Source organism: Orycteropus afer, unplaced genomic scaffold, assembly GCF_000298275.1.
Source record: "Orycteropus afer afer isolate SDZICR_OR568_19922 unplaced genomic scaffold, OryAfe1.0 scaffold00001, whole genome shotgun sequence".
NCBI lineage: Eukaryota > Metazoa > Chordata > Mammalia > Tubulidentata > Orycteropodidae > Orycteropus > Orycteropus afer.
In genome coordinates, this window is record NW_006921588.1 from 3,561,100 (window position 1) to 3,586,794 (window position 25,695).

At 38.6% G+C, this 25,695-nt stretch overlaps 1 protein-coding gene across 1 annotated transcript in view; it reads right to left on the reverse strand.

Moving 5' to 3' along the window:
* The window catches only part of MYO1B (myosin IB), a 195,333-nt gene that overhangs the window by 44,118 nt on the left and 125,520 nt on the right, over window positions 1–25,695 (reverse strand). Inside the window, exons 7-12 of the mRNA XM_007936644.2 lie at window positions 22,594–22,692; window positions 21,023–21,126; window positions 19,157–19,304; window positions 18,759–18,877; window positions 8,291–8,377; window positions 7,576–7,641 (exon numbers count right to left, since the gene is read on the reverse strand). Coding sequence (XP_007934835.1) covers window positions 7,576–7,641; window positions 8,291–8,377; window positions 18,759–18,877; window positions 19,157–19,304; window positions 21,023–21,126; window positions 22,594–22,692 — 623 coding nt within the window. The remainder of the gene's footprint in view (window positions 1–7,575; window positions 7,642–8,290; window positions 8,378–18,758; window positions 18,878–19,156; window positions 19,305–21,022; window positions 21,127–22,593; window positions 22,693–25,695) is intronic.

The following is a 25,695-nucleotide window of genomic DNA, read 5'->3' on the forward strand; positions in this document are numbered from 1 at the left end:
AATAGAGCTCATTGTTAGTTCATGCTCTTAAGCCTCAATCATGAACTTTCCATGTGGAATGATTCTGAAAAACGTATCAAAAATACTGGTCTATTATGACAGTTTTATAGTCCCCTTAGTAACAGAGGAGGCTAATGCTATCTTGTACTACTTAAGGCCTATAGATACTTTTTAATATCTTGTACTCTTTAAAAACAATGAATATTGAAAGGTTGTAAAAATAAAGGTGACAGCTCTACCCCATCTTTAGGCTGGTGGGATGGAAAGAAGTTTGTAGATAAATATTATACATAGGAAACAACAGGGCAGTTCAAACACAAAGATCATACCTATTCAAGCCAGAAGTACTGTTAATTATATACATGAGGTCAAACTTTGGAAATAACAAGGTGGGCAGGGTTCTATATTTTACATATAATGTTGTCTCTTGCATAATAAATGAAATAGTACATTTATATAAAAGTTACAGGACTTGAGTGTAATGTCACTACTTTAGAGGAATCCAGGATGCATTACTGCTTTGCAACATGCTGTTGGTCCAAACACCTTGAGAGAGAGTATCACTGGGCCTATGGGCTTGGGACCATAGTCTCGGGGGGCATCATGCTCAATTGGCACAACATAGTACAAAAAATTCTTGTTCTATATCCTACTTTGGAGAGTAGTGACTGGGGTCTTAAAAGCTTTCCAGTGGCCATCTAAGATGCAACTATTGGTCTCTTCTCACCTGGTGTAAAGAAGAATGAAGAAAATCAAAGTCATTTGGAAACAATTAGTCCAAAGATATGATGGACCCTGAGACCAAAAGAACTAGATGCTACCTGGCTACCAATGCCAACCACTCAGAAAGGGATCAAAATTGGAGACGCTGGTTAGGGTAGGAGGGAAAATGTGCAACAAAGTTCAAAAGCACAAAATTGACCAGAATTACTGGTAGGAAAGAGATTGGTGGAACCCCCGAGACTACGGGGCTGGGTTATCCTTTGGGCCTAGAAATGGACTCACTTCTATGGGAGATGCATCCACCTACACTAGGGAGATGGAGCCCTTAGATCAATCAACCAAGAGACATCAGAGTGCTAGCATTCACATTGAGGGAAGCTGGACAGACAGGAATGCATAGATAAGAAGGGCACAGGGAGGGGTTAGTCACAGTGAGGAGAGGGGAGGAGAGTTTTTTATGGTTGGGGATTGTAATTGGGCTGTGAAATCAAATGTGCACGAACTGTTGAATGTTAAATAAGTTTGCCTTGTAAATTTGCACCCAAAGCACAATTAAAAAAAAAAAAAAATGCTGTTATCCCAGCAAAGATTTACTTGGAGTAATGCCTTTTGGGAGGTGGGGGTGGGGGAATGGGAATGGAGTCTCCTATTATAATAATGCTGTTTCTATGTTGTTGTTGTTGTTGTTATGTGCCATCGAGTGACCCCTTCTTGGGTTTCCGAGGCAGTATCACTACGAAAGTAGATTGCCCCATCTTCCTTCCAAGGAGTGGCTGGTGGGTTTGAACTGCCAGCCTTCTGGTTAGCAGTCAAGTGCCTTAGCCACTATGCTACCAGAGCTCCCAGCCACTAATACAGTTAATAATAATCCATTTTTTTAAATCACAATTTCGAAAAGTAGATCCCTCAAGTTAAGAATTGCTCGCTTTAGAAACTAACTCAAAAAAATAGTCTTTGAAAGGTGAGAAAAACATTTACTATTAAATGTTCTCTTTTTCAGATGTTCCAGAATTAAAAGACTGGTTATGATTTTAGAAAACTTCCATTTAATATGTAACATTATTATTGTAGGTACATACTGGAATATGGTAAATTTTAAGAAAAACGTTTGTTGTACTGCTCTTTCTAAACATGTTTAAATAAACTTTGATTTAAAGAATACAGAATCAGGGCAAGAATAATGATATACATATGTTGTTGTTGGGTGTTGCAAGTCAATTTTGACTCATAGAGACCTTCATGTGAAACAGAGTGGAAATGTCTCATAGGGTTTTCTTGGCTGTAATTTTTATGGATGCAAATGGCCAGATCTTTCTTCATGGAGCAGCTGGATGGGTTCAATCCACCAACCAACACAACCAAGTGCTTAGCCGTTTATACCACCAGGGCATTAATTCTCACTATTTAATTTTTATATCTACTTTAAATTGTCTCCTTCTTCATTAACACATGAAGGAGAAAACTGAAGGCAATAGAGGAACTTGAAGAGAGGGTGTTGGCTGCAAACCAAATCAATTTTCTTTTAAAAATAAATAATTTAGAAAACAAACTCTACAATCATGAGATAAGGAGCTCTGGTGGCATAGTGGGTAAAACATTTGACTGCTGACCAGAAGATCAGTGGTTCAGCTACTCCACAGAAGGAAGATGGGGCACTCTACTTCTGAAAGATTTACAGCCTCAGAAACCCAAGGGAGGGTCGCTATGAGTCGGAATCAACTTGATGGCAGTAAGTCTGGAGTAAAATAATTATGAGAGGGGCTTAATTGTGTTATGTGGACTCCTGCCCAACTATTAAGTTGTTTTATTTGGAACAATCATTGCATCTGGCCTATCACGTACTTATGATACACACACACACACACACACATAATGAGCTCAGGATTCAAAATAACTAGTGGTTTGCCTACAGCAAAGCCACCTCAATTGTAATAAAAGTGAACTATTCAGCCATTGCTACCATGCTTATTTCTCCAGGACACTAAGGATCAACTTCTCCCAGTAAACTGTCTATTTTAATATTTATTAGCTAAAGACTTTAAAACAGAAAAAGTGATTCAACTTAAGTTGTTCAGCTTACTTTTCAAATCCATTTTATTTTTTCAATAAGAATAGCACTTTTTCTTTTATGGAGATGTTACCATTATTTCTCAGAGATCAAAGGCCATGTTTTTAATTATAGGAAAGTCCAAACTTAACTGTGCTACTTTGGAGTATTTGTATTATCATCTTAGTTTGGAAAGCTAGACTCATGTACTACAAATTTTATAGCTGGATTGTTTTTCCTCTATGAATTTTAATTCATTTCACCATATTTTTTCTATCAATGATCTGCTAATCTGTTTTCCCAACAGACATCAGATCACATGTAACCAGCAAGGCAGAGTTTATTCACCCAGCTGGTATGGGAATCTTTTGCAGTCATTCATGTGTCATCACTCCATGACTGAATGAATGCATCAGTTTCCTGCTCTCATTAAGAGAGGGAGCAGAGTGAATGAAAGGTTTCCACCAGCTCAGCTGAAAACAGTTTTCATGGGAACTGTCAGTGGGATCATGAGGCTGATTTAGAGCATTGAAAAAAATGTTCTAGACCAATTTTAAAGTAACGTCCAGGGAATCTCTAAAGGCAGAATTGTTAATTCCTACAGTCATTTTCCACTGAACATCAAAAGCAGAATTTTATCTTCTTCTATTGGTTAATTTTCACTTGGGTGGAAAATACCATAGAAATTTTCATTTCTTCATTGACGTGAATTCTGAATGCATCTTCCTTAGTCATACCCTTATCCCTTGTACTTTCACTTGTGGTACTTTTAAGTCCTTAATTATCTGGTTTCTATGGGCTTCCTGGAGTTTCAGTGTGTTCTTATTTTGCTGAGAAACTAGGAAAATGTAGGTTGGCATCTGGGTGTGTGTGTGTGTGTGTGAATAAATCATAAAGAAAAAGTGTTTTCTAATTCTGTACTAAGAAGATGTAAAAGTATCCAAAACACCTAACTAAATCTCTATCTGACCTTCTCACAATAAACTAAAATCAAACTCACTGCCATCAAGTCAGTTCCAACTCATAGCGAACCCTCCTTTGGCTTCTGAGGTGGTATCTCTACGGAAGTGGACTGCCCAACCTTCCCTCCAAGGAGTGGCTGATGGGTTTGAACCACCAGCCTTCTGGTTAGCAGTCAAATAGTTTAGGCACTACGCCATCAGAGCTCCCTCAAAATAAATTAGGGCACAGATTATTAAACACCAAGAGGTTTGGAAGATTAATATGAGATGGGTTAGATAGGAAAATGGAATTAATTATGAAGAAAAACATCTTAATTCTCTCAAAGAATATGAAGAAAAGAATAGCAAAACACTTCCCTCACAGAGAAGAAAAACTGATGTTTAACTATTTTTATGGTCAGCATTAGATTTGCTGTAGACATACAACTGACTGGATTTGGACTTGGCTAAAATTACTATTTAAAGAGTAAAAATGTAATCTGTTTGGTTTTTAAAGCTATTAGGTACACACAGATTACATTTAAATAGACAGTAGTAGGTAAGACAGAGTGTTTCACAAGGGTATTGTGTGCAGAAGTCAAACAGTCTGCATACCAGGTATGTTTGGCATTTCTGTTCACTCTGGACATTGTTTACTGGAGAAGTTGTTGACTGCACACTGGAATCACCTATAGAGCTTTAAAATACTGATGCCAGAGCCCCAACCCAAGAGAGCCTCATTTAATTGGTCTAGGGCATACTCTGAATATTTGAATTTTCAAGACCTTCCCCAGGTGATTCCAACGTGAGGCTAAGTTTGTGAACCTTATTAGCGTATTCCTCTGAAGAAAGGAAAAGCATTTAGAAATATCATGTAAGCATTTTCATAACTTAGTTGTAACGGTATTGAGAAAAATGATGATATAATCTGCAGAAATGACATGTTGAAAAAGACAAGCTTGGAGAGAAACGTTAATTAACTATAAGTGAAATGTATTCCTGGATGATAGAAGAGTATTTCACCCAGCTCCATTTTAAAACATGCTTTCACCAGGAATATCGAACTTCCGTTATGATTAGGTTTGTAAGCAACACACCGTGAGAAAGCAATCTAGTTTCCTGACAGACCTTTGATCAGATAAGTATCCTCAGCAGACAAAAGTGTCTCAGTCTTAGGACCCACACCTTGCCCGTGTGTGCAAAGAGCTCTCTGTCTTGTTTACCACTGTATCTGGCTCACATTTAAAAAATAAAAAAACCCTGCTGCCATTGAGTTGATTCCAACTCATAGGTTCATGTTAGTCACTCAATAAATACCATCACTCATACGTGGTCAAACTTCACATGAAGCATACAACTCAGTTCCCTATGGGTGGTGTATCTTTTCTCACACCTAATTAGATCTTAGGATATAATAGAAGATGAAGTTAAACTGATTTCTCATCATAAAAAACAGTTTCCAAGGGGAGGGGAGGAAAAATAGGTAAACAATTAAGAGACAGGTTTGATAGGGGTAAAGGGATTTAAAATAATAATAATAAACCAGTTTCCATCTATTAGGACATAACATTAAGCACCTTCCCACTGGCTCAATAATCAATAAATCTCTTTCTGGCAAACAAAAATCAAATAACTTCAAATCTGTAATACCATGGATGGAATGTGTCCTTTCCTTCAAACTTTCTAATGGAATCTCTACTACAATCTGCCCAGATCATCAAGACCACTTAAATTCAGCAATGTGCCAGGGAGGAACAATTTTCCCTGCCAAGAGTGAAGGACATTCTGCCCAGTTAGTGACAGTAACCTGAGGTCTTACTAGAAAGAACTTAACTTTGGCCTAGTGATTCGGGAATTCACTCAAGCAATGCTTCTGTATCACATAAACCTTGAATTCTGCTCCAACACCAAACAACTTGAGGTCTTCCTTTGTAGCATGTGCTAAAGGGGCACCAATGCAAACAGACATCGTGCTGTAGGGCACTGTTGTGGGTGGACCATGGGGGACAGCAGCTAGCATACAACACAAAGCGCCCCCTGCCCTGCTGCCAAAACACACACCAGCTCTGGGAAGGCTCCCGAAAGTGGTCTGGAGTTTGTAATGAGTACAATGGAAAAGCTCTGGTAGCATAGTGGCTAAGACAATTGCCTGCTAACCAGATGGCTGGCAGTTCAAACCCACCAGCCACTCCTCGGAAGGAAGGTTGGGCAATCCTACTTCCGTAGTGATACTGTCTCGGAAACCCAAGGAGGGGTCGCTATGAGTCGGGGCCGACTTGACGGCACATAACAACAACAATGGAAAAAACAAGGAAATCGGAGACTCATCACAGCATTTGACCACATACTGGGAACATTGTAGGTTTGAGGGGAAAGGTAAGGAAATGACCCTGACTTCAACTATAGTAGGAAAGAAAGGAAAATATTATGAGGTTTGGGGTTTAGAGCCTGAATCTGTCATGAAGTAACTGTGTAACCTTAGGGGGAGTTCCCAGACCATGCAAAGTCTCCTTCTTCCTCATCTGTAAAATGGGAATAATAATACCAGCTACTCTATGAAGTTGCTGTGAAAATAAAATTAGAAAACATACACAATACCTACCACAGTGCTTATATACAGTTAGCCTTCAACAATTTTCACCACTATTTATTAAATAATGAACATGGTTAAGCAGGAAGATTGTATTACTGCAAACAATGAAGAAAAAGGCATTTGTTAGAAAAGACTGGTTTAGCTGAACAGAATGTTTTGATGCAAAGAGGCTAATTTGAAGAGCCTCAACCTTGGGTAGCTCAAGCTGTTCTGTGATTCTGTGGATATGATTTCTTGGAATATGCAGTTGTTTGGGTGGTCATTCTATGCAGGGCTTGGTATCTAAAGAGTTCACAAATCAGTAACTGAAAGTAGTGATCAAGAAAGGAAGAGGCTTATCTATTGGTTACTTCCCTGATACCAACTAAAATACCACTCCTAAAAGTGAGAGGAAGAGTTTTAAAGGGTCCTTCTAAATGTTAAAGCTAACAAGGACTAAACAGGATATATTGATATATGATTTTTAAACATTTAATCTGTAGCAGGCATGAAGCCATTAAAAAACTCACTGTGAACTTTGGCAGAAATTATTTTAACCTTCACAGATGAATTCACATTACAAGATCTTAACTAAATGAGACCTGTATCAAATGCTACCAAAACCAGAAAACCCTTTGCCATCAAGTCAATTCCAACTAGTAGTGACCAAACAGGACAGAGCAGAACTGTCTCATGGGGTTTCCAATGCTGTAAATTTTGATGGAAACACATCGCCACATCTTTCTTCCACAGAGCGACTAGTGGGTTTGAACCACTGACCCTGTGGTTAGCAACCAAAAAAATTGACCACTGTGCTACCAGGCCTCCTTGTATGAGACCCTACCAATCATCTAATCCAGACCCTCCCTCCCTGAATCCCCAAGTCTCAGAGAAATGAAGTAACCTGTTATGGTCAGCCCACGACTACTAGCATCTGGTCCCTTTTCCTAGCTTTCTTTCCAGAATCAACCTGCCTCACTTTCCAAACAATCTATAAATAAACAAATGTCTACAGGCATAATGTCCATGTGGCGGTTTAGAATTTTCACAGTAAGACTTGAATTTGTAAGTACTGATACAAGAAGTACTTTTTAAATGTCACTGTCTCCAAAGTGTTGGCACTTGGCACTTAAAACATACACATACAACCACATTTTGTTACATTTTCACAAAAATTATTTGTAGTTTCAAAGCTATAGTTATTTCTGATAACTACTACCTATAGAATGTGTGATTTAGTTTTCAAATGTTCCACTTATGCTACCAAAAATAAATAAATAAAATAATCTTACCTCAAAAATTTCGAAGCCATAAATGTCCAAGACACCCATGACCTTCTTTCTCACTTTTGTCTGTGCCTTTAAGAGAAGTTTCAAATTAATTTATTTAGGCATGAAATACAACATTAAACAAAACCTATCAAGGAATATAGTCTATATTATAACTGCACTGTGTTTCATTACGAAGAGAATAATTATAACTTTTCCTTTTAATCTATGAGATAAGGATATTGGTATGGAATGTTCCAGAAGTCTTAGGAATAGGTGATTTATTTAAAGAAAGAATCTATCATGCTTAATTATAAAAACAGATCTATGTAGCTTACAACATACAAGGTCTTTCAAAATAAACTAGGCCAATACTCGCATTTTACAGAAGAACATATTATTAGGACCTAGAGTGGTAAAATTACCCTAACAGCCAAATGTTTAGAGCTAGTTAACAGATGAGGCAGAATTAGAAGCTAAGATGATGACTTCCCATAAAGTAACTCTACAAAGAACTCCAGACTATTCACCAATAAGATATTTACAATACACGGCAAGATGAAATGAGCAAAATCTCTGCCAAATTTCAATTCTACGCAGGGTAAATTCTTCTTAAAGAAAAATCATTATAGATGGTTATCATTATTCTGAATATAAAATTAAATTTTCTTCAACTTAATGTTTACACTCTAACTACCATTTATTATAGCCAATTTATTTGCTTATAGAGAATCAGTACCTTAATGCTTTCATTGATTCGATTGACCAACCATGAAAACAACCTGCTGTAGAGGTTTTTAGCCAAAGCATCACGGGCATAGTAAGCCTATTAGAAAGAAAAAGAGAAATTCAATATCCACAATTATCACAACACTTAATGTCAATGAGATTGTGAAAACACTTTAAAGAATATTTAAAGCTGTTTTATTTCAAATTTCTTTTTAGAACCACTTTTTATTGTACTCTGAATGAATAGTCAAGCACTTAAAAGAATTAGGCAAATTGCTTATACTCAGTTATTTCATACTTTTTTCATTCCAGGAAACAAATTCTAAATATTTCAAAAGCTTTCTCCCCCCAAAAAATTCATCTCAGTGTCAATGGAACAAAGAAAATACAGAGGCACTTTAAAGTCCAACAATAGAGTAACAGCAAAAGACATAAACTCTCTTGAAAAGAATGTCATACAGTCATCATCCAATGATGGTCAGGAAAATTAGGTAATGAAACAGAAAATGCTGGTCTTGTATTATGTGAAAATAAAAATAAATTATACAATTAAGAGAATGACAACTTTTTTTTTCAAAAGCCCCTACACATAGGAAAGGAAGCTGAAATGTTTTTGACAGATGGGATCTGTAATTTTTTTCCTTCATTCAACTTTTTCAGTATTTTTTTTTTTTAATCTTCCACAATGAGTCTTTAAACTTGTATTTTAATGAAATCCTATTGTTTGCATGTTTATTTACTCTTCTGCTGTTCAAAACTACTTGACAAAGAAGATGGGAATGTCTCCGTTCTAGACTTAGAATTCAAAGACTGGAGAAAGGTAAGCTGGGTTGGGGAGAACCCAACAGTCCTTAAGTGTTCTGGTTGCCCGGGGTGTAGAGCAAGTAACTACTAATGAGATGCTTCACACCAGCCCTCCTGGGGTGACCTGGAGCCCAAGAAGGAACTGGTCTAGGGAGAGGACAGCTAGGTGTTTGTAACACTGGCCATATGTGTGCATTTCGTTGCTTATAAGTAGAAAGTTGAATGTCACAGTTAAAATAAACCATTACATTTTTCTTTTCTAAAGAGCACAACTTGTTCACTTATGCTGGCATTTCCCCCCCACATTTTCTCCTAGATGAAGTGAGGCAAGTTTAATAACACAGTCACTTCCCTGGCAGCATATTACAGCTGAGAAGAGAACACCTTTCCCCTTCATCTCAGACTTCTGAGCTGGTTCCAAACTTCCTCTAACAGCTACTGCAATCAGGGTTGGAAAAATATACCTACAAGTTGGCAAAAAAAAAAAAAAAAAAAAAAAACACAAAAAAACCCAGAATCTTCCTGTACAACGCTGGTTTAAAAGGGTAGGTGGGTGATTTTACAGTATAAAATGCATGTAAAACACTGAAACAGAAAGAAGCCAAAATATGATTTGAGATGCATACTTTTTCTCTAATGCCTTTTCTTCTTAAAACAGGTCATACAAAAAGGGGCTAAGAATGGTGCTGGCAAGTTGATTCTGACTCACAGCAATCCCATGTGTTAGAGAGCATTCCTGTTCCATAGGGTTTCCTAGGCTCTAATCTTTAAAGAGGGAGCTCTGGTAGCATAGTGGCTAAGACACTTGCCTGCTAGCCAGACGGCTGGCGGTTCAAACCCACCAGCCACTCCTCGGAAGGAAGGTTGGGCAATCCTACTTCCATAGTGATACTGCCTCGGAAACCCAAGGAGGGGTCGCTATGAGTCGGGTTTGACTCGACGGCACATAACAACAACAATCTTTAAAGAAGCAGTCTACCAGGTCTTCTGGGACATGACTGAGTAGGTTCAAACTGCCAGCTATTAGGTGAGCAGCCGATTACAAATGGCTTGCACCACCCAGGGGCCCTAACAAGACCATGTTGTTGTTGTGATTGTTGTTAGATGTCACCAAGTCAGTTCTGAACTCAGCAACAGAATGAAACACTGCCCCATCCTGTGACATTTTACAATCCTCACTATGTTTGAACCTATTGTTGTAGCCATTGTGTCAATCCATCTTGTTGAGTCATCTTCTTTTTTGCTGACCCTTTACTATACCACGCATGATATCCTTCTACAGGGACTGGTCCTTCCTTATAACATGTCCAAAGTCCAAAGTTTGTGAGACGAAGTCTCGCTGTCCTCACTTCTGAGACCCATCAGGCTATACTTCTTCTGAGACAGGGTTTTCCTGGCAGTCCACGGTATACTTAATATACTTTGCCAACAGCATAATCAAAGGTATCAACTCTTCTTTAGTCTTCCTTATCATTATCTAGCTTTCACATGCATATACAGTGACTGAAAATACAATGGCTTGAGTCAGGTGCACCTTAGTCTTCAAAGTGACATTATGCTTTTGAACACCTCAAAGAGGTCTTTTGCAGCAGATTTGCCCAATGCAATATATGATTTGATTTCCTGACTGCTGCTTCTATGGGCATTGATTGTGGGTCCAAGCAAAATGAAATCCTTGATAACGTCCATCTTTTCTCTGTTTATCTTGATGTTGCCTATTGGTCCAGTTGTGAGGATTTTTATTGTATACTGATGTGTAATCCACACTGACAGCTGTAGACTTGGGTCTTCATCAGTAAGTTCAAGTCCTCTTCACTCTCAGCAAGCAATGTTGTGTTATCTGCACATTGGAGATTGTTAGTAAGTTTTCCTCCATTCCTCATGCTGTGTTCTTCATATGGGCCAGCTTTTTGGTATTTCCTCAGCATACAGACTGAATAAGTATGGTGGAAGGATACAACCCTGGCACACACCCTTCTTAATTTTAAACCATGCAGTATCCCCTTGTTCTGTTCAAATAACTTACTATTGGTCTATGTACATGTTCTGCATGAGTACAATTAAGTGTTCTGGAATACCCATTCTTTGCAATGCTATCCATAATTTGTCATGATCCACACAGACAAATGCCTCTGCATAGTCAATAAAACACAGATACATCTTTCTGGTATTCTTTGTTTTCAGCCAACATCTATCTGACATCAGCAATGATATACTTTGTTCCACATCCTCTTCTGAATCTGGCAGCTCCTTGTCAATGTACTGCTATAATCATTTTTTAAAATTACCTCCAGTAAAATTTTACTTACATGTAATAGTAATGATACTATTTGATAATTTCTGCATTCTGTTGGATCATCTTTCTCTGGATTGGGCACAAATACCGATTTCTTCCAGCTGGTTGGCCAGGTGAATGTCTTCCAAATTTCTTGGCATAGATGAGTAAGCACCTCCAGTACTGAATTCATTTGTTGAAACATTTCAATTGATAATCTGTCAATTCCTGGAGCCTTGTTTTCCACCAATGCCTTTGGTGCAGCGACTCTGTATATTCCTTCCATCTTCTTTTCATGTTCCTATCTGTGGTGGTTAAGTTTGTGTGTCAACTTGGCTAGGCCTAGTTGAGTGGCTGGGCAGCTGGATGTAGTATTCCCTATGATGAGACTGGTAATCAGCTCCATGGTGGAATCTACTGTGAGCCTTTGGATATGTGGTCTGCTTTCTGTATATAAGAAACAGCTTTGGTAATGGTCTCTAGCTTATGGCAAGCTTGAACCCTGCATGTAGCTGTCTTGTTGTTCGGCAGCCTGCCATACTCTGCTGACCTTGGGACTTTCAATGGACTTAAATCAATGGCCTGCAGTGTGGTTTGGTAACATTGGGACTGTGCCATTTTATTTGTCCACCTTTGGCTTGTTAGCCTCAGCAGCCAGTAGCTGCCTGAATGAAAAGATGCCTCTAGCTTCAGTGGGCTGGGAGCAAAAAGCAGAGTTGAAGACCAAGGTCGAGGGGCTTTCACAGAGCCTCTAGAGCCTAGCACTTCAAACTTGGACTTCTAGCCTCCCAAACTTTAAGAGAATAAACTCCTGTTTGTTAAGACCATCCCATTTGTGGTATATTCTTGTCAGAGCAGCACTAGGTAACCAGAACAGTCATTCAATATTTGCCCATAGAATCCTTCAGTAGAGCAACTCAAGGCTTGAAGTTTTTCTTCAGTTCTTTCAGTTTGAGAAATATTGAGTATGTTCTTCCCTTTTGGTTTTCTAACTCCGACTCTTTGCACTTTCATTATAATACTTTGTCTTCTCAAGCCACCCTTTGAAATCTTTTGCTCAGCTTCTTTATTTCATTATCTCTTCCTTTTGCTTTTGCTACTCAACGTTCAAGAGCAAGTTTCAGTGTCTCGTCTGGCATCCATTTTGGTCTTTGTTTTTCTTTCCTGTTTTTGTAATGACCTTGTTGTTTCTTCCTTAGTCTACAGATGTATTTACATTCTGATTTTTGAAGTATCCTTTCCCTCATGGTCCTATATAATTCTCTCTTAATCCTTTCTCTTTTCTTCTTGTAAATTCAAGTTATTTCAAAACACCACATACTTGCACACAGATCCTTTTTCATCTTAATGTCATCCGGTATTTTTACTTATTACTATCTGCTTGCAACAAACCACTGTTTCAATATGCCACTGAATTAAGAGTAACAACTTATTCTGGTAAATTGCTTTATATTTTTTGAAGTGTGTATTTGCAGCCAATATTAATCTTCTTGCTTCCTTCAAACAAATACTTATTTCAGAGGTTGCCAAGTGAAATGTTTCCAAGGACCATCTGACAGAAATGAGTGAGAAGTGGCGGAATCTGCACTCGGGGCTGAAAGATGCATTCCCGGCTAAACCAAACCCACTGCCGTCGAGTCCATACCAACTCATAGTGACCGCCCTGTAGGGTTTCCAAGGCTATGAATCTTGAGGGAAGTAGATTGCCTCATCCTTTTCCTACAGAGCCGCTGGAGGGTTTGACCTGCTGACCTTTTGGTTAGCAGCCAAGCTCCTTAACTACTGCACCTCCAGAGCTCCTAAACAAGCAGAAAGAGGCAGGAGAGACATGAGACAAACAGAAGCAAAAGCACCACGTATAAATAAGTATGGCATTTAGAGAACTAGCAGGGAATAAACTGAGATAAGTACCATAGGGTCAGATTACAGATAGTTTACAGATGGCTCTGAAAGTCAGTGAGCAAGTATGTGGTAGGAGCTTAATAATAAACCCTGTCTTGAGTTTCCCTTATTCCAATGTTAGCCATTATTATCTGGGGAAAAGATCTAAAATGTTTCAGAGAAAATGAGGCATGGGGCAATAAAGATGAGACTGGGGTCCAAGAATTGAAGCCACCAGGAAAAGTTAATGAAAGAAAGCACTTTTCACTGGAATCAGGCAGTAAGATAATGAGATCAGTTGAGCCAGATATTCTGAACACTAACTACACTTAAAAAAATAGACTTGACTAAGAACCTGACTAATTGAAGACTGCAAGCCAAATTCTTTTATGTCAAAAGTTTAAAAAAAAAAAAGTGGGAATTTTTACCCAGTGATGCAAGGTGACTCACTAAGCTTGTAAAATAAAAGACATTTGGGCCTGGTTTCCATAGAGGATGATTAAAAATTAAGAGTAAAACACACAATAAAAACAAGGGGGAAAAAAAAATAAGTATTCCTAAAGGCCTACAAGACAGCTTTTTTCATCATATACTTAACTCCCCCCAGCCACTCCTCGAAAGGAAGATTGGGCATTCTGCTTCCGTAGTGATAATGCCTCAGAAACCAAGGAAGGGTTGCTATGAGTTGGATCCAACTCGACAGCAGTGAGTTTGGTTTTTGGTTTTACTTAACACCCCATGGTATACTTAACCACAGGGGCTACTGAAAATGACCTTCAAGTCAGTGACCTCAAAGTAGAGTTCTCAGACCAGCAGCAGCATCACCTCTGAATCTGCTGAAATGCAAATTATCCGGCCCCTCTCCAGACCTACTGAAGCTTACACTGTGGGCTTGAAGCTTGCAAACTGTGTTTAACAAGCCTTCCAGGTGATTCTGACACAACAAGCTTGAGGACACTGCAGTTCCACGCTAGCTCCAAACAGAACCTTTCCAGCCACCTTCCTTTGCATCTTGTTCCTATATCTAAAGCTGCAGCTAAGCTGGATCAATCCTTTTCCTCATATAAACTGCAAACCTACCTGTTGATTCTCACTGGTTTCTCTTTTTGAAAAGCCCTTTTCCTCATTCTTTACACACATAAGACCTTCAAGACTGGCTCAGAAACCATCTTCTCCATGAAGTCTTCTTTGAAAATGATTAAGTCAGTCTCTGGCCATCTGATTTTGAAAAAGTAAGACTGACTTGGACAGACATCATGGTAGAACAGTAATTTAGGAGGACGGACTGGTAATAGTTGTAGCTAGAAAGGAATGCTACAAACCAGATGTACAAATTTACACATATAGAAAGTGCCTGTATTTTCCATACCCAAAAAGACTCATTTAAAATAAGAAGCCAACATTGAAGGAAAGATAAAGACAGGTAAACATTCTTCTATTAGTAAGAAAGACTAGTTCACACCAGAGGAGTTCAACTCCACCAAACTGTCTCACAAATGTTTACAGTTAATGACGTGGAGGATAACAGAAGAGATAAACATAATAGGGTGAAGTGGGAAAATTACTGAACTAGTCATTTAATTAAGCCTAGATCAACCTTTCACTGGTGGAAAGATGCCCAAGCAACAGACATTTACATTGGGAGGGGCTCCAAAAGCTACCTTGGTGCATATATCCAAATCTCTTGTCCATTCATTCAAACATTAGTCATTTAACTTGAACTGAAAACAATAGAGTGTCTACTGAATTGTTTTAAGAAAGCAGAGAGTAGCTCATATTTGTGTCTTAGAAAGACTGTGCTAACCACATTGTTGAGGATGGAGAGAATACAATAAGGAAGATTAGTTGCTGCTGTGGTGGGTCTAACTCAGGGCAACCTTAATTGTAAGAGAACAAAGCACTGCCCAGTCCTGCACCATCTTCACGGGTGTTGGTATGTTTGAGTACCTTATTGCGGTCATTGTGTCAATCCTCCTCTCTGAGGATTTCCCTTACCCTCATTGGTCCTCCACTTTACCAAACATGAGGTCGTTCTCCACTGATTGGTCCCCCTGCTAAAATTTCCAAAGTAAGTGAGCTGAAGTCTCAGAGGATGGAGGGCAAACAATACCAAAGGCAGGGACGCCAATTCGGCCATTTGGAGAATTGTCAAGGGCCTGACAAAGGCATCATGATGGGGTTCAGAGGAGGTGGCACAGGATGTAAATGGCATAGATATGAATTGGTCACTGACTGGATGTCAAAGAAGAGAATAGGACTGAGGATGCTTTTTGAGTTTCTAGACTGAGAAATGGGATGAATGGTCAATATCTTTATTTTACAACTGTGACAATGGGGCTCACAGAATTTATGAACAGAGCCCAAGGTCACAATAGCTTGTAACTGGCAGGCTGAGACTAGGTCACCTGACTTACCAGTGTTAATCTCCTATCTTTCTCCACTCAGCTCCCCATAACAAACTCAAGATGATACTCTCCTTGCCTACAACCAAAATCTTTAGAAAGATCAAATAAGTAATAATAAAAATAGTAACCACTACTGGGAAAGAAATAGGTTAGAAGCAACAATCCTTGGATAGTGGTAAAATCCATTGCTGGTGAGTTGAATTCCTACTCATAGTAACCCTGTAGGACAGAGTAGAACTGCCCCACAGGGTTTCCAAGGTTGTAAATTTTTAAGGAAACAGATTGCTGCAGGTTTCTCCCAGGAAGCGGCTGGTGGATTCAAACTGCTAACCTTGTTTAGCAAGAGTGCTTAACCGTTGTGCAACGAGGGCTCTTTATTAAAAGCAAGAGTTCTAGGATAATGGGTAAAGAAAATAATTTCATTATAAATGGGCTAGTTTTATTAGCACACAAAGAACATGTTCATTTTACTTAGTCACAATGTTGTAAAAGAAAAATAAACATTTGTTGCCAGTATTCATTACACAGGAACTGACTACTGTTCATTCTTCTGGCTCTCCAAACACCCCAAACATTACACTCTCTTGGTTTCCTCTATATCTCACTGCTGCTCTGTCTCAGTCTTCATCAAGTATTCTTCTTCCTCAGCCCAGAGGTCTATGGTAGATCCTGTCCTTTCCTGTCTATATGTCTCTTTGGGCAATTTTATTCAGTAGGATGACTTTAAACACCATTTCTGTGCTGACCCCAACTTACACCTCCCATCAGACCTGGACTCACATACCAACTGTCTAACTGGCTGTCTAGCAGGTATCTTTTTGTTGTTGTTGTTGAGAATATACATAGCAACACACACACCCATTCAACAATTTCTACGTGTACAGTTCAGTGACACCGATTACATTCTTTGAGTCATGTAGCTATTCTCACTCTCCTTTCCTGAGTTATTCCTCTCTCATTAACTCACTGCCTCCCTTAGTTTCTATCTAATCTTTTCAGGTGCTCTTGTCATTTTATCCCATATAGATAGTTCTTAAGAGAGAGTAATGCTCAAGACAGACATTTTTTATTAGTTAAGCTAAACTATTGTTCGGTTTTTAGAAGACTTCAGGGGATATTTTTGATTTAAGGCTCAAGGATTATATCAGGGCAGTCCTTTCAGGAGTTCATCCAGCCTCCATGGCTCCAGAAAATCTGGAATCCATGAGAAGTTGAAATTTGCTAGCAGACATCTTAACAGGCCAAAACAGATCACACAATCCCAATCCCATACCAAATTATACTTTCTTTCTTGTCTTCCTCAGCTCAGAAAACGAATTAAATGCCCAAGTTAAAATCTCATCATTGTCCTTGACTCTGCTTCTTTTCACAATACACACTCAATCCATCAATTAATTCTGTCTGTTCCTCCCCCAAAATAAATCTTCTTCCTCATATGACCATCCTCTTCCAAGGGATTATAGCTCCTTAGTCTCTGTTTCTACTTTACCTCCCTACTCCCCACTCACCATCCATTCACAGCCAAAATCGTCCTTGAAAACGCTCCACCACATAACAGCTGCCTCCTCTGTCACATTGCGTGGGATTTATCTCCCTCATCACTCTGCCTGAGATGATCTCACTGACATATTTACATTAAAATTACAACTATTAGCCTCAAGTGGCCCTTGATGATGCTCGGCAACCCTTCAAGTCCCTGTACTTCATCCACTCTCCCCGAAGCCTACTTCACCTCTCTCCATAAACCTCCACACCTCAACCAGTCTTTTTTGTTTTTCGTTCTGCTCCTAGAAAACCCATCTACTAGCAAACTCCTGTTGTTCTCTTCCCAGTGTCTCAAATCCATTATAACCAGGCCTTTGTCCTCATCATTCCACCAAAATAACTCCTTCCAAGCTCACCAATGGCCTTTGCATCTTTAAATCAAATGGTCAACTCTCAGCTCTCATCCTGCTTGACTACCTACATTTAACTACCATTTTCTCTCACTCTTTCTTGGAACCTTTCTTCACTTTGCCTCTAAGATACCATTTTCTTTCTTTTTCTCCTCTTACCTCAACTAGCTCCTCCTTCCCATTCTCCTTTGCTTATTTTCCCCTTTCTAAATGTTGGATTCGCCCAAGTCTCAGTCAGCATGCCTCTGCCCTTGAAAAGCCAGCAAGTTAGCAGGTGCAACCACGGCGGTCAGAGAAAAACCTGTGGAGTGCAGTTCTACTCTATAACACATGAAGTCACCATCAGTCGGCAACTAGTTTTAAACACTGGTAACTGTCAATTTTGTATCTCCAGCCTGAATTTCCTGAACTTCAGACTTAAAACATCCTATTCCATGTCTCTACTTGGATTCTAATTCACATTTTTAACTTCAAATAACCAAAATCTGACTGGCTTCTCCCACTGGCTTCTCCAAATCAGCAAATGGTAACCCTATTTAACAGCTGCTTCGGCCAAAATATTGGAGTTGTTCCTCTTCTCTTTTTCTCATACCACATGTCCATCCCATCAATATATCCTGTTGCCTCTAAATTCAGAAGATACTAAAATCCGACCTCTTCTCACTGACTCCACTGCTAACACCTAGTTCAAAACTCACTGTTATGGAGTCAATTGCAACTCATAGCTACAACCTGTTTTAAGCCACCAACATCTCTTGCATGGGTCAATTCATGTCTCCTCAGACCTTCCTGCATTTACTCTCCCTTCTCTCTACTCTTTTCTCCACAGACAGCTAGAATGACCTTTTGAAATGTAAGTCAGACAGTGCCACTCTTCTGTTACACAACCTCCAATCCTTTCCCATCTCACTTGGACTCTCTCCTTCCCTCACCCCCATTTCTACGGCTCTCCCTCATTCTGCTCTACTTTCTCTCTGCCTCTGCAGTTTACACCTGCCAACTTGCTATATAATTTACTTAATAATTATGCCTATTGTTTATTGTCTAGCTCTTCCTGTTGGAATGGTAAGCTCCATGAGGGCAGTGACTTTTGTCTTGTTAATGGAAACAGTATGAAAATTAAGGTAACAGCATACAAACTAAAATTTTCATTTCACTTATAGAAAAATATCATAAACTTTATGAAAGGCTTTCCTCCGGGTGTTATGTTTCACCCACCTGAGCTACATTCAGTGTAGTTGAAACTTTCTCCTGCTTGGCCTCAACTGTTCGGAAACTGAATGCTCGTTCTAGAACTGATTGATCAATGCCGGTCAACTCACAAATTTCTTTTAACTCTGTAGGGAAGAACACAACATGTAGGCTAGTAATAATGTTTCCATGTTTAAGGCTTATGTTGTTTTCTCTAACAGTTTGTTTTATGATCATCACATTCAACATGAACAGTATAAAATGCATAAATCCAAAGACTTAAAACAGATTCAATTATATTTCTGTTCAGTTTTACTAGAAAGCTTTTCCAAATCAGTGAAAGCAAAAGTTCATTTTCTAGATTTAAAACTGGGCAAAAATCCAAAGCAAGTTTGTAAAACAAAACTGCGTCTCCACTGACTCACCATTTTTATCTTTGATTTTGCTTTCATCTAAGCCATTCACTCGAGATTCGGGCTTGAACTCGATGTTCCCCAGCTTCAACACCGCAGCCACCACCTCCAAGACAGATTCAGCTTCAGGATCCATAAAGCCCACAATCTGCATGGCATTCTGGAACAAAAGAAAATCATCTTTTTTTTTTTTTCTGTGTGTCTTTATGTTTTTAATGAATCACATTACCAATATATTTCTGGAAAATAAAATAAAAAAAACCTTACAAAACATCTTTCAAAAAGGTAATTCTGATAATAGACCTAGTATAGAATCAATATGGGGTTGGGTCTTATCCAGTGGTTTCCAACTGTGATTCACAGAACTCTAGGATTCTACCACATAGTGCTGTAGGGAGAGAGAGACACAAAGGGAGGACGGTGGAGAAGAACCAGCAGAGTTCTGGGCCACACCTCTACTTGAACCACAGCAGTTCAGTATGTATATATACATATAATGTATTTTTAAAATAATATTGGGATTCTGCTATTAAAAACAAAACCAAACAAAAAGATTCCACAAGCCCCCTACAAAGAAAACCTCATTTATTTTACATGAGAAAATTAAGGTTTGCAAAGACAAAGTGCCTTAGTCCAAGGGACAACATAACAACAGGCAAGGGAAAATGGTTCTAGAACTGAACTCAAGTCTTAAGCAAAATCATATTCAGGAATGAACAGATCATTATACAGTTTTTTTTTTTTTTTTTTTTTTTTAAGTTCTAAAAGACGCTTCCTTTTTAAGGACAGCTGGCTTTTTCTTTTTAGTTATCAGATGCTACATTTCTACAATAGGAATGATATAAACTTCAAACATATATAAAGGCAGAGAGAACAGGCAAGAAGCCCCTCATCTCTTTTATTCACCCTCAGCAATGAACCAACCAATCCATGGCCATAGAGTCAATTCAGATTCACAGTGAACGTATAGGGCAAATTAGAACTGCCCCCCTTTGACTTCCAAGGCTGTAAACCTTTACAGAAGCAGACTGCCTCATCTTTCTCCCATGAAGCAACTGGTGGGTTTGAATCGGTGAGTTTTTGGTCAGCAGCCAAATGTTTTAATGACTGTGCCATCAGAGCTCTTTTAACTGATGCCAATCCTGTTTTATTCATTATTCCACCTTCTGCCCTATCTCATCCCCTCTAGCTGGGTCAATGAAAGCAAATCCCAGTTATCAAATAAAGTCATGATACAATTCCATCCCAACTCATAGCGACCATTCCTTGGGTTTCCGAAGCAGTGTCACTACGGAAGTAGATTGACCAATCTTCTTTCCCAGGAGTAGCTGGTGGGTTTGAGCCTTCTGGTTAGCAGTCAAATGCCTTAGGCACTATGCCACCAGAACTCCTAGAAGTAATTTTGAAAATGACACATAAAATGTAAAAAAAATAGAATATGCTAATGATGTGCAATGCTAACCATTCTGGTTTGTACATGATTTTTTCTAAAACTGCATAAAAATATGACTTTCTGTCTCAAAAACAGTTTTGATTAATGATCCCTGGGCAGTTTATACACTTGGAAATCAACTACTGATCTTTGACTCTGAAAACATTTGAAACTGAGATACAACATTTAAAGAGTCAAACTCAAGGATACTTTACTACAGAAGCTCCTTTTGATAAATAGAGGAAATGTATGCTTGAGTAAAACGTGGTCTTCACAATACAGCATGATCTGAGTTAGTAAAAAATACTAATAAAAATATAAGAATACACAAACTAATAAAATACAATAAATTCTTGTACAAGTCTAAGAACTCAGGGAGCAATAGCCCAAGTTAAAGCAAAACAGTGCTACCCACTCTGACAAGTACTGAAAGCATTACATCTTACCCTAACTGTTCTGAAATTTGCTGCATCGTCCACTCCATTAACTTTGGCAGAGTCCAGACTCAAGTAATTATATCTGCTGAAATCTCGCTCAAGTTTAAGTTTACCTATTGAATCAGATAAACAAATTAATAAGTTACTTCAATAAATCTAATCATCTTTTACACAGCACATTCCTTTAGCCTGTCAGATAAAATGACTTCCATATTATATACTGAGTCAACAGAACAAAAATTGACAATAATATCAATAGCAGCATTTTTCTAAAATCGCATTTATCACTGGTATACATATTTCAAATTCTGCTTTTTTATATTTACTCTTACTGGATAAAGCTGTTTCTATATTTTTATAATATGAAATATCTTTACTGTACTATTTTATCATTACATATGTCTGCCTAATGGTACCCCCACAATTGGGCATCGGGTTGTATCCAATTTTTATTAACACATATACGGCAGCAATGAATGTCTCAATACAAATTGTTGATTACATTCCTTTGCATGATTTCATTGAGTTATATTCTGAAAGTGGTGTGACTGGCTGATTGGCTCTGATTATTTCATGACTCTTATTCTGGATTGTCAATAAGTCTCTCAGGAAGAAGTCTTTGCTCGGAAATGGTACTCACAATGTTTAAGTAGACCCCTGCCTGAGAATTCTATCAATTTCACTTTTTTTTTTTTTAAATAATTTTTTGCAAATGTATTTACAGGTATACCATGGAGATTTGCAGATCCAGCCATAATAAAGCAAATATCACAATAAAGAGAGTCATATTTCTTTTGGTTTCACACTACACATAAAAGTTATGTTTATTAAGTGTGCAATAGCATTATGGAGAAGTTTAAAATATTAGGAGAAATACCAAAATATGACACAGAGACCCAAAGTGGGCACGTGTTGGAAAAATGGTCCCGACAAACTTGCTTGACATAGGGTTGCCCAAACCTTCAACTGTTAAAACAGCCAGTATCTGCAAAGTGCAATAAAGTGAAGCACAATAAAACAAGTTATGACTGTATAGTGGATATTTCCACATTGTTTTAATTTGTGTTTATTATTAGTGAGTCTCAGTATTCTCCAAGTGTTGTTGACTTTCCAAAGCTCTTCCTGTTTGATCTGTATGTTCAAACCTTCTCATTACTTAATAGTGCTATTGGATACTATTCTTATGAACTTTTATTAATTTTCTAAAATATTCAAAGATCAGATATTTCTCTCTGGTATTAGTTCCACGTGATTTCCCCACTACTTTTAAATCTTCATTGAGCAACTTGTTTTTATATAATTATTTACTGTTCTCTATGAATTTCCATTTCTCTATTAGACCCTTCCTTTTTCTTTTTTTACATGTAGGTGTGTATTAGTCCCTCCCTAATATGGTGCTCTTTCAGCCCATCATGTATGGTACAGTACCTGGTGAGAGATACAGGAATATAAAACAAATGCTGAAGTGCACTAAAAGCAGACACATTCTTTTCTTCAGTTCAACCAGAGATACGGAGAAAGGAAAAAATATATAGGACAACGCTGTGGCACTCAAAACTGATCCAGAAACAGAGATTTACCAAGGAGTTCTTCAGAGGCACCAGACAGCAGCTGATAGAACACGTGGAAGTTTCTTTCACCTCTTGGCTGCTTCACAACCCGGGATTTCTCTAAAAGATCTAACAAGGAAAAGAATTAAATACTCATCAAACACAAACCCTTTGCATTGAGGAGATTCTAATTCACAGCAACACTACAGGACAGAGGAGAGCTGCCCCACAGTGTTTCCAAGGCTATAAATCTTTACAGAAGCAGACTACCCTTCTTTCTGCTGTGGAGTGGATCATGGATTTGAACTGCCGACCTTTCAGTTAGAGCCACACACTAACCACTGTGCAACCAAGACTCCTCAATCAAATAGTGGTATGGTATTTAGTTCACCTTCTCTTTTCTCCCATTTTTTTTCATATTTTATTTTATAATGATAAAATAAGCTACATTTCTGTTGTACTTTTAAGAAAAATGACAACTCTACCTAAAATCACCAAAATAAATAAGCCAGGTTCTTTTTAAACTATGAATATGCAAAATAAATTATATTCAACAAGCTGATTAAAGAAATACTATTTTTGCACCAAATTCCCTTGGTTTTACAAAATGCAAGGTGACATTCAATTTTCAAAATGTAACATTACAAATCTAAGAATTAAAATGTAGCTATTTGGCTATGATTGCCTTAATTTTAATGGTTAAAAAAAAAGTGAACATTTTTGAGACCTAATTATATGCTAAATGCTTACAGACATTAATTATCTCAGTAAATCCTTCCAACAGATTTTTAAAGTATTATTTTACAGATGGAAAAAACGGACAATTCCAGAGTTGAAGTAACTCAGCTGTAATTAGTGAAACTAGAATGTGAAATCGGGCCATCTGGCCCAAGTGCTGACCCCATTCTCATTCTATGCACACACCAAACTATCAGAAATAAAGCAGGTTTTCTTGGTGTCTTGAAGTGCGGATTGTAAGGTGGTTCTCATCTAATGCAATTTGGTATTATTTGACAGTACATTCAGTGATTCCAGGGAACTTTTCATTCCTTAAATGTGAGACTATCAAATTTTCAGTCTCATCTAGAAATGGATGGATGGATGGATAGATGGAAGGGCAGACAGACAGACAAATGACCTAGAAAGGAGTCACTGCACCAGTACATAGAAGACAAAAGAATACAATGGCAGAGAATATTCCTGCCTGGAGTCCGATCATCACTAACCACGGACAGAAAAGAGGCCTTGGACTCTACAGGCAAGGCCAACTTTAGCTTCAAAATTCCGAATGACTGATCCCATTATTAAGCATTCATTCTAGAGAAGAGACACATCTGATTCCTAGTCAACTTGAAATCTAAATATTATCAACCTGGGGGAAAATGGAGAAAAGGAGGTACAATCTCTCTAAGAATGGTCACTGACCTTCTTCAATTATATTTCTGGAGTCCATAAAGGCATTTGAAGAGGAACTCAGGTAGAGTTAAAGGGTGCAGTTTAATGAACACAAAGTCCTATGTGCTCTAGATAAAAGGGACCGTTTCTGAGAATAAAGAAATGGGTTGTAAGGAAACAAATTAAGCCAACTGAAAACTGAAGGGAAATATTAGAATCATTAGCAGCAGGATGCTGCATAGCTTTCACTTTCACCTCCAGCTCTCGCTTGACTTGAGAGACTAGCTGTTTTGTTGTTGTTGTTGTTGTTGTTATGTGCCATCAAGTTGGACCCAACTCATAGCGACCCCTCCTTGGGTTTCTGAGGCAGTATCACTATGGAAGTAGATTGCCCCATCTTCCTTCTGAGGAGTGGCTGGTGGGTTTGAACCATCAGCCTTCTGGTTAGCAGTCAAGTGCCTTAGCCACTACGCTACCAGAGCTCCCTGAGAGACTAGCAGTGCTCTCCAATCATAGATGGAGAACAATGTGGTCTTCACATTTAGAGAAAAGAAAGCAAGCAGCACAAGTGAGACCAAACAGAAAAGGAGTGGGTAATGTTTACCTCCAAAGACTGAAGTTTTCAATCATTATATATATAAAATCGGGAGCTCTGGTAGCATAGTGCCTAAGGCACTTGACTGCTAACCAGAAGGCTGGCTGGCGGTTCAAACCCACCAGCCACTCCTCGGAAGGAAGATGGGGCAATCTACTTCCATAGTGATACTGCCTCAGAAACCCAAGGAGGGGTCGCTATGAGTCAGGTCCGACTCGACGGCACATAACAACAACATATATAAAACCAGAATAACTAACGAAGGATAAAATTGCAGTATGTTTGGACTGATGGAAATGTTTGGGAACCAGACAGAGGTGGTGACCGTACAACAGTGTCAATGCCACTGAATCGTTTGCTTTAAAATGGAGGCGTTTATGTTGTATGAATTTTACCTTCATATTAAAAAAAAAAAAAAAGCCTACCGCCATCAAGTTGTTACCAACTCATAGCAACCCTCATTGGGTTTCCAAGGCACCAAATCTTTACAGAAGTAGATTGTCCCATTTTCCCTCTGCAGAGTGGCTGGTAGGTTTGAACTGCCAACCTTCTGGTTAGTAGTCACATGCCTTAGGCACTGTACCACCAATACAGTATGATTTTACTTCTCATGTGACCACAGGGTCTTAAGCATACTAGCAGTTTTACAAGAAAGAATCCTAAAAGCTTCACTGAGAAACTAATCCTTGTAAGACATTCTTCAAGCCTAAAAAAAAGTAACTCTATTACATGAAAAATATAAACAAATGCTACAGTTTACTTCATCCATTCATGCACAAATTCCTTCAATTATCTCACTGTTCATCCACTACATGCCAGCAACTACTTGGGAATGAGCCCAGTACTGATTAGAAACAAGAAGACCTTCTTCCTCTTGGCCTACAAGAGCCACATATGCTCACCACCCAAACCAACACCAGTAACTCTTTACAAGGTGGGACACCAAGAAAACCTTGAGCGAGGAGGAAGTATGTGTGTTGAGGGGAGATGGTAGAGTGACCATGTGTTCTTCACCTATCAAGCAAACAGACCCCAGGCTATTTCCATAATCCTAGGAAACTTGCTGGTAGCATAGTGCCTAAGACACTTGACTGCTAACCAGGAGGCTGGCGGTTCAAATCCACCAGCCACTCCTCGGAAGG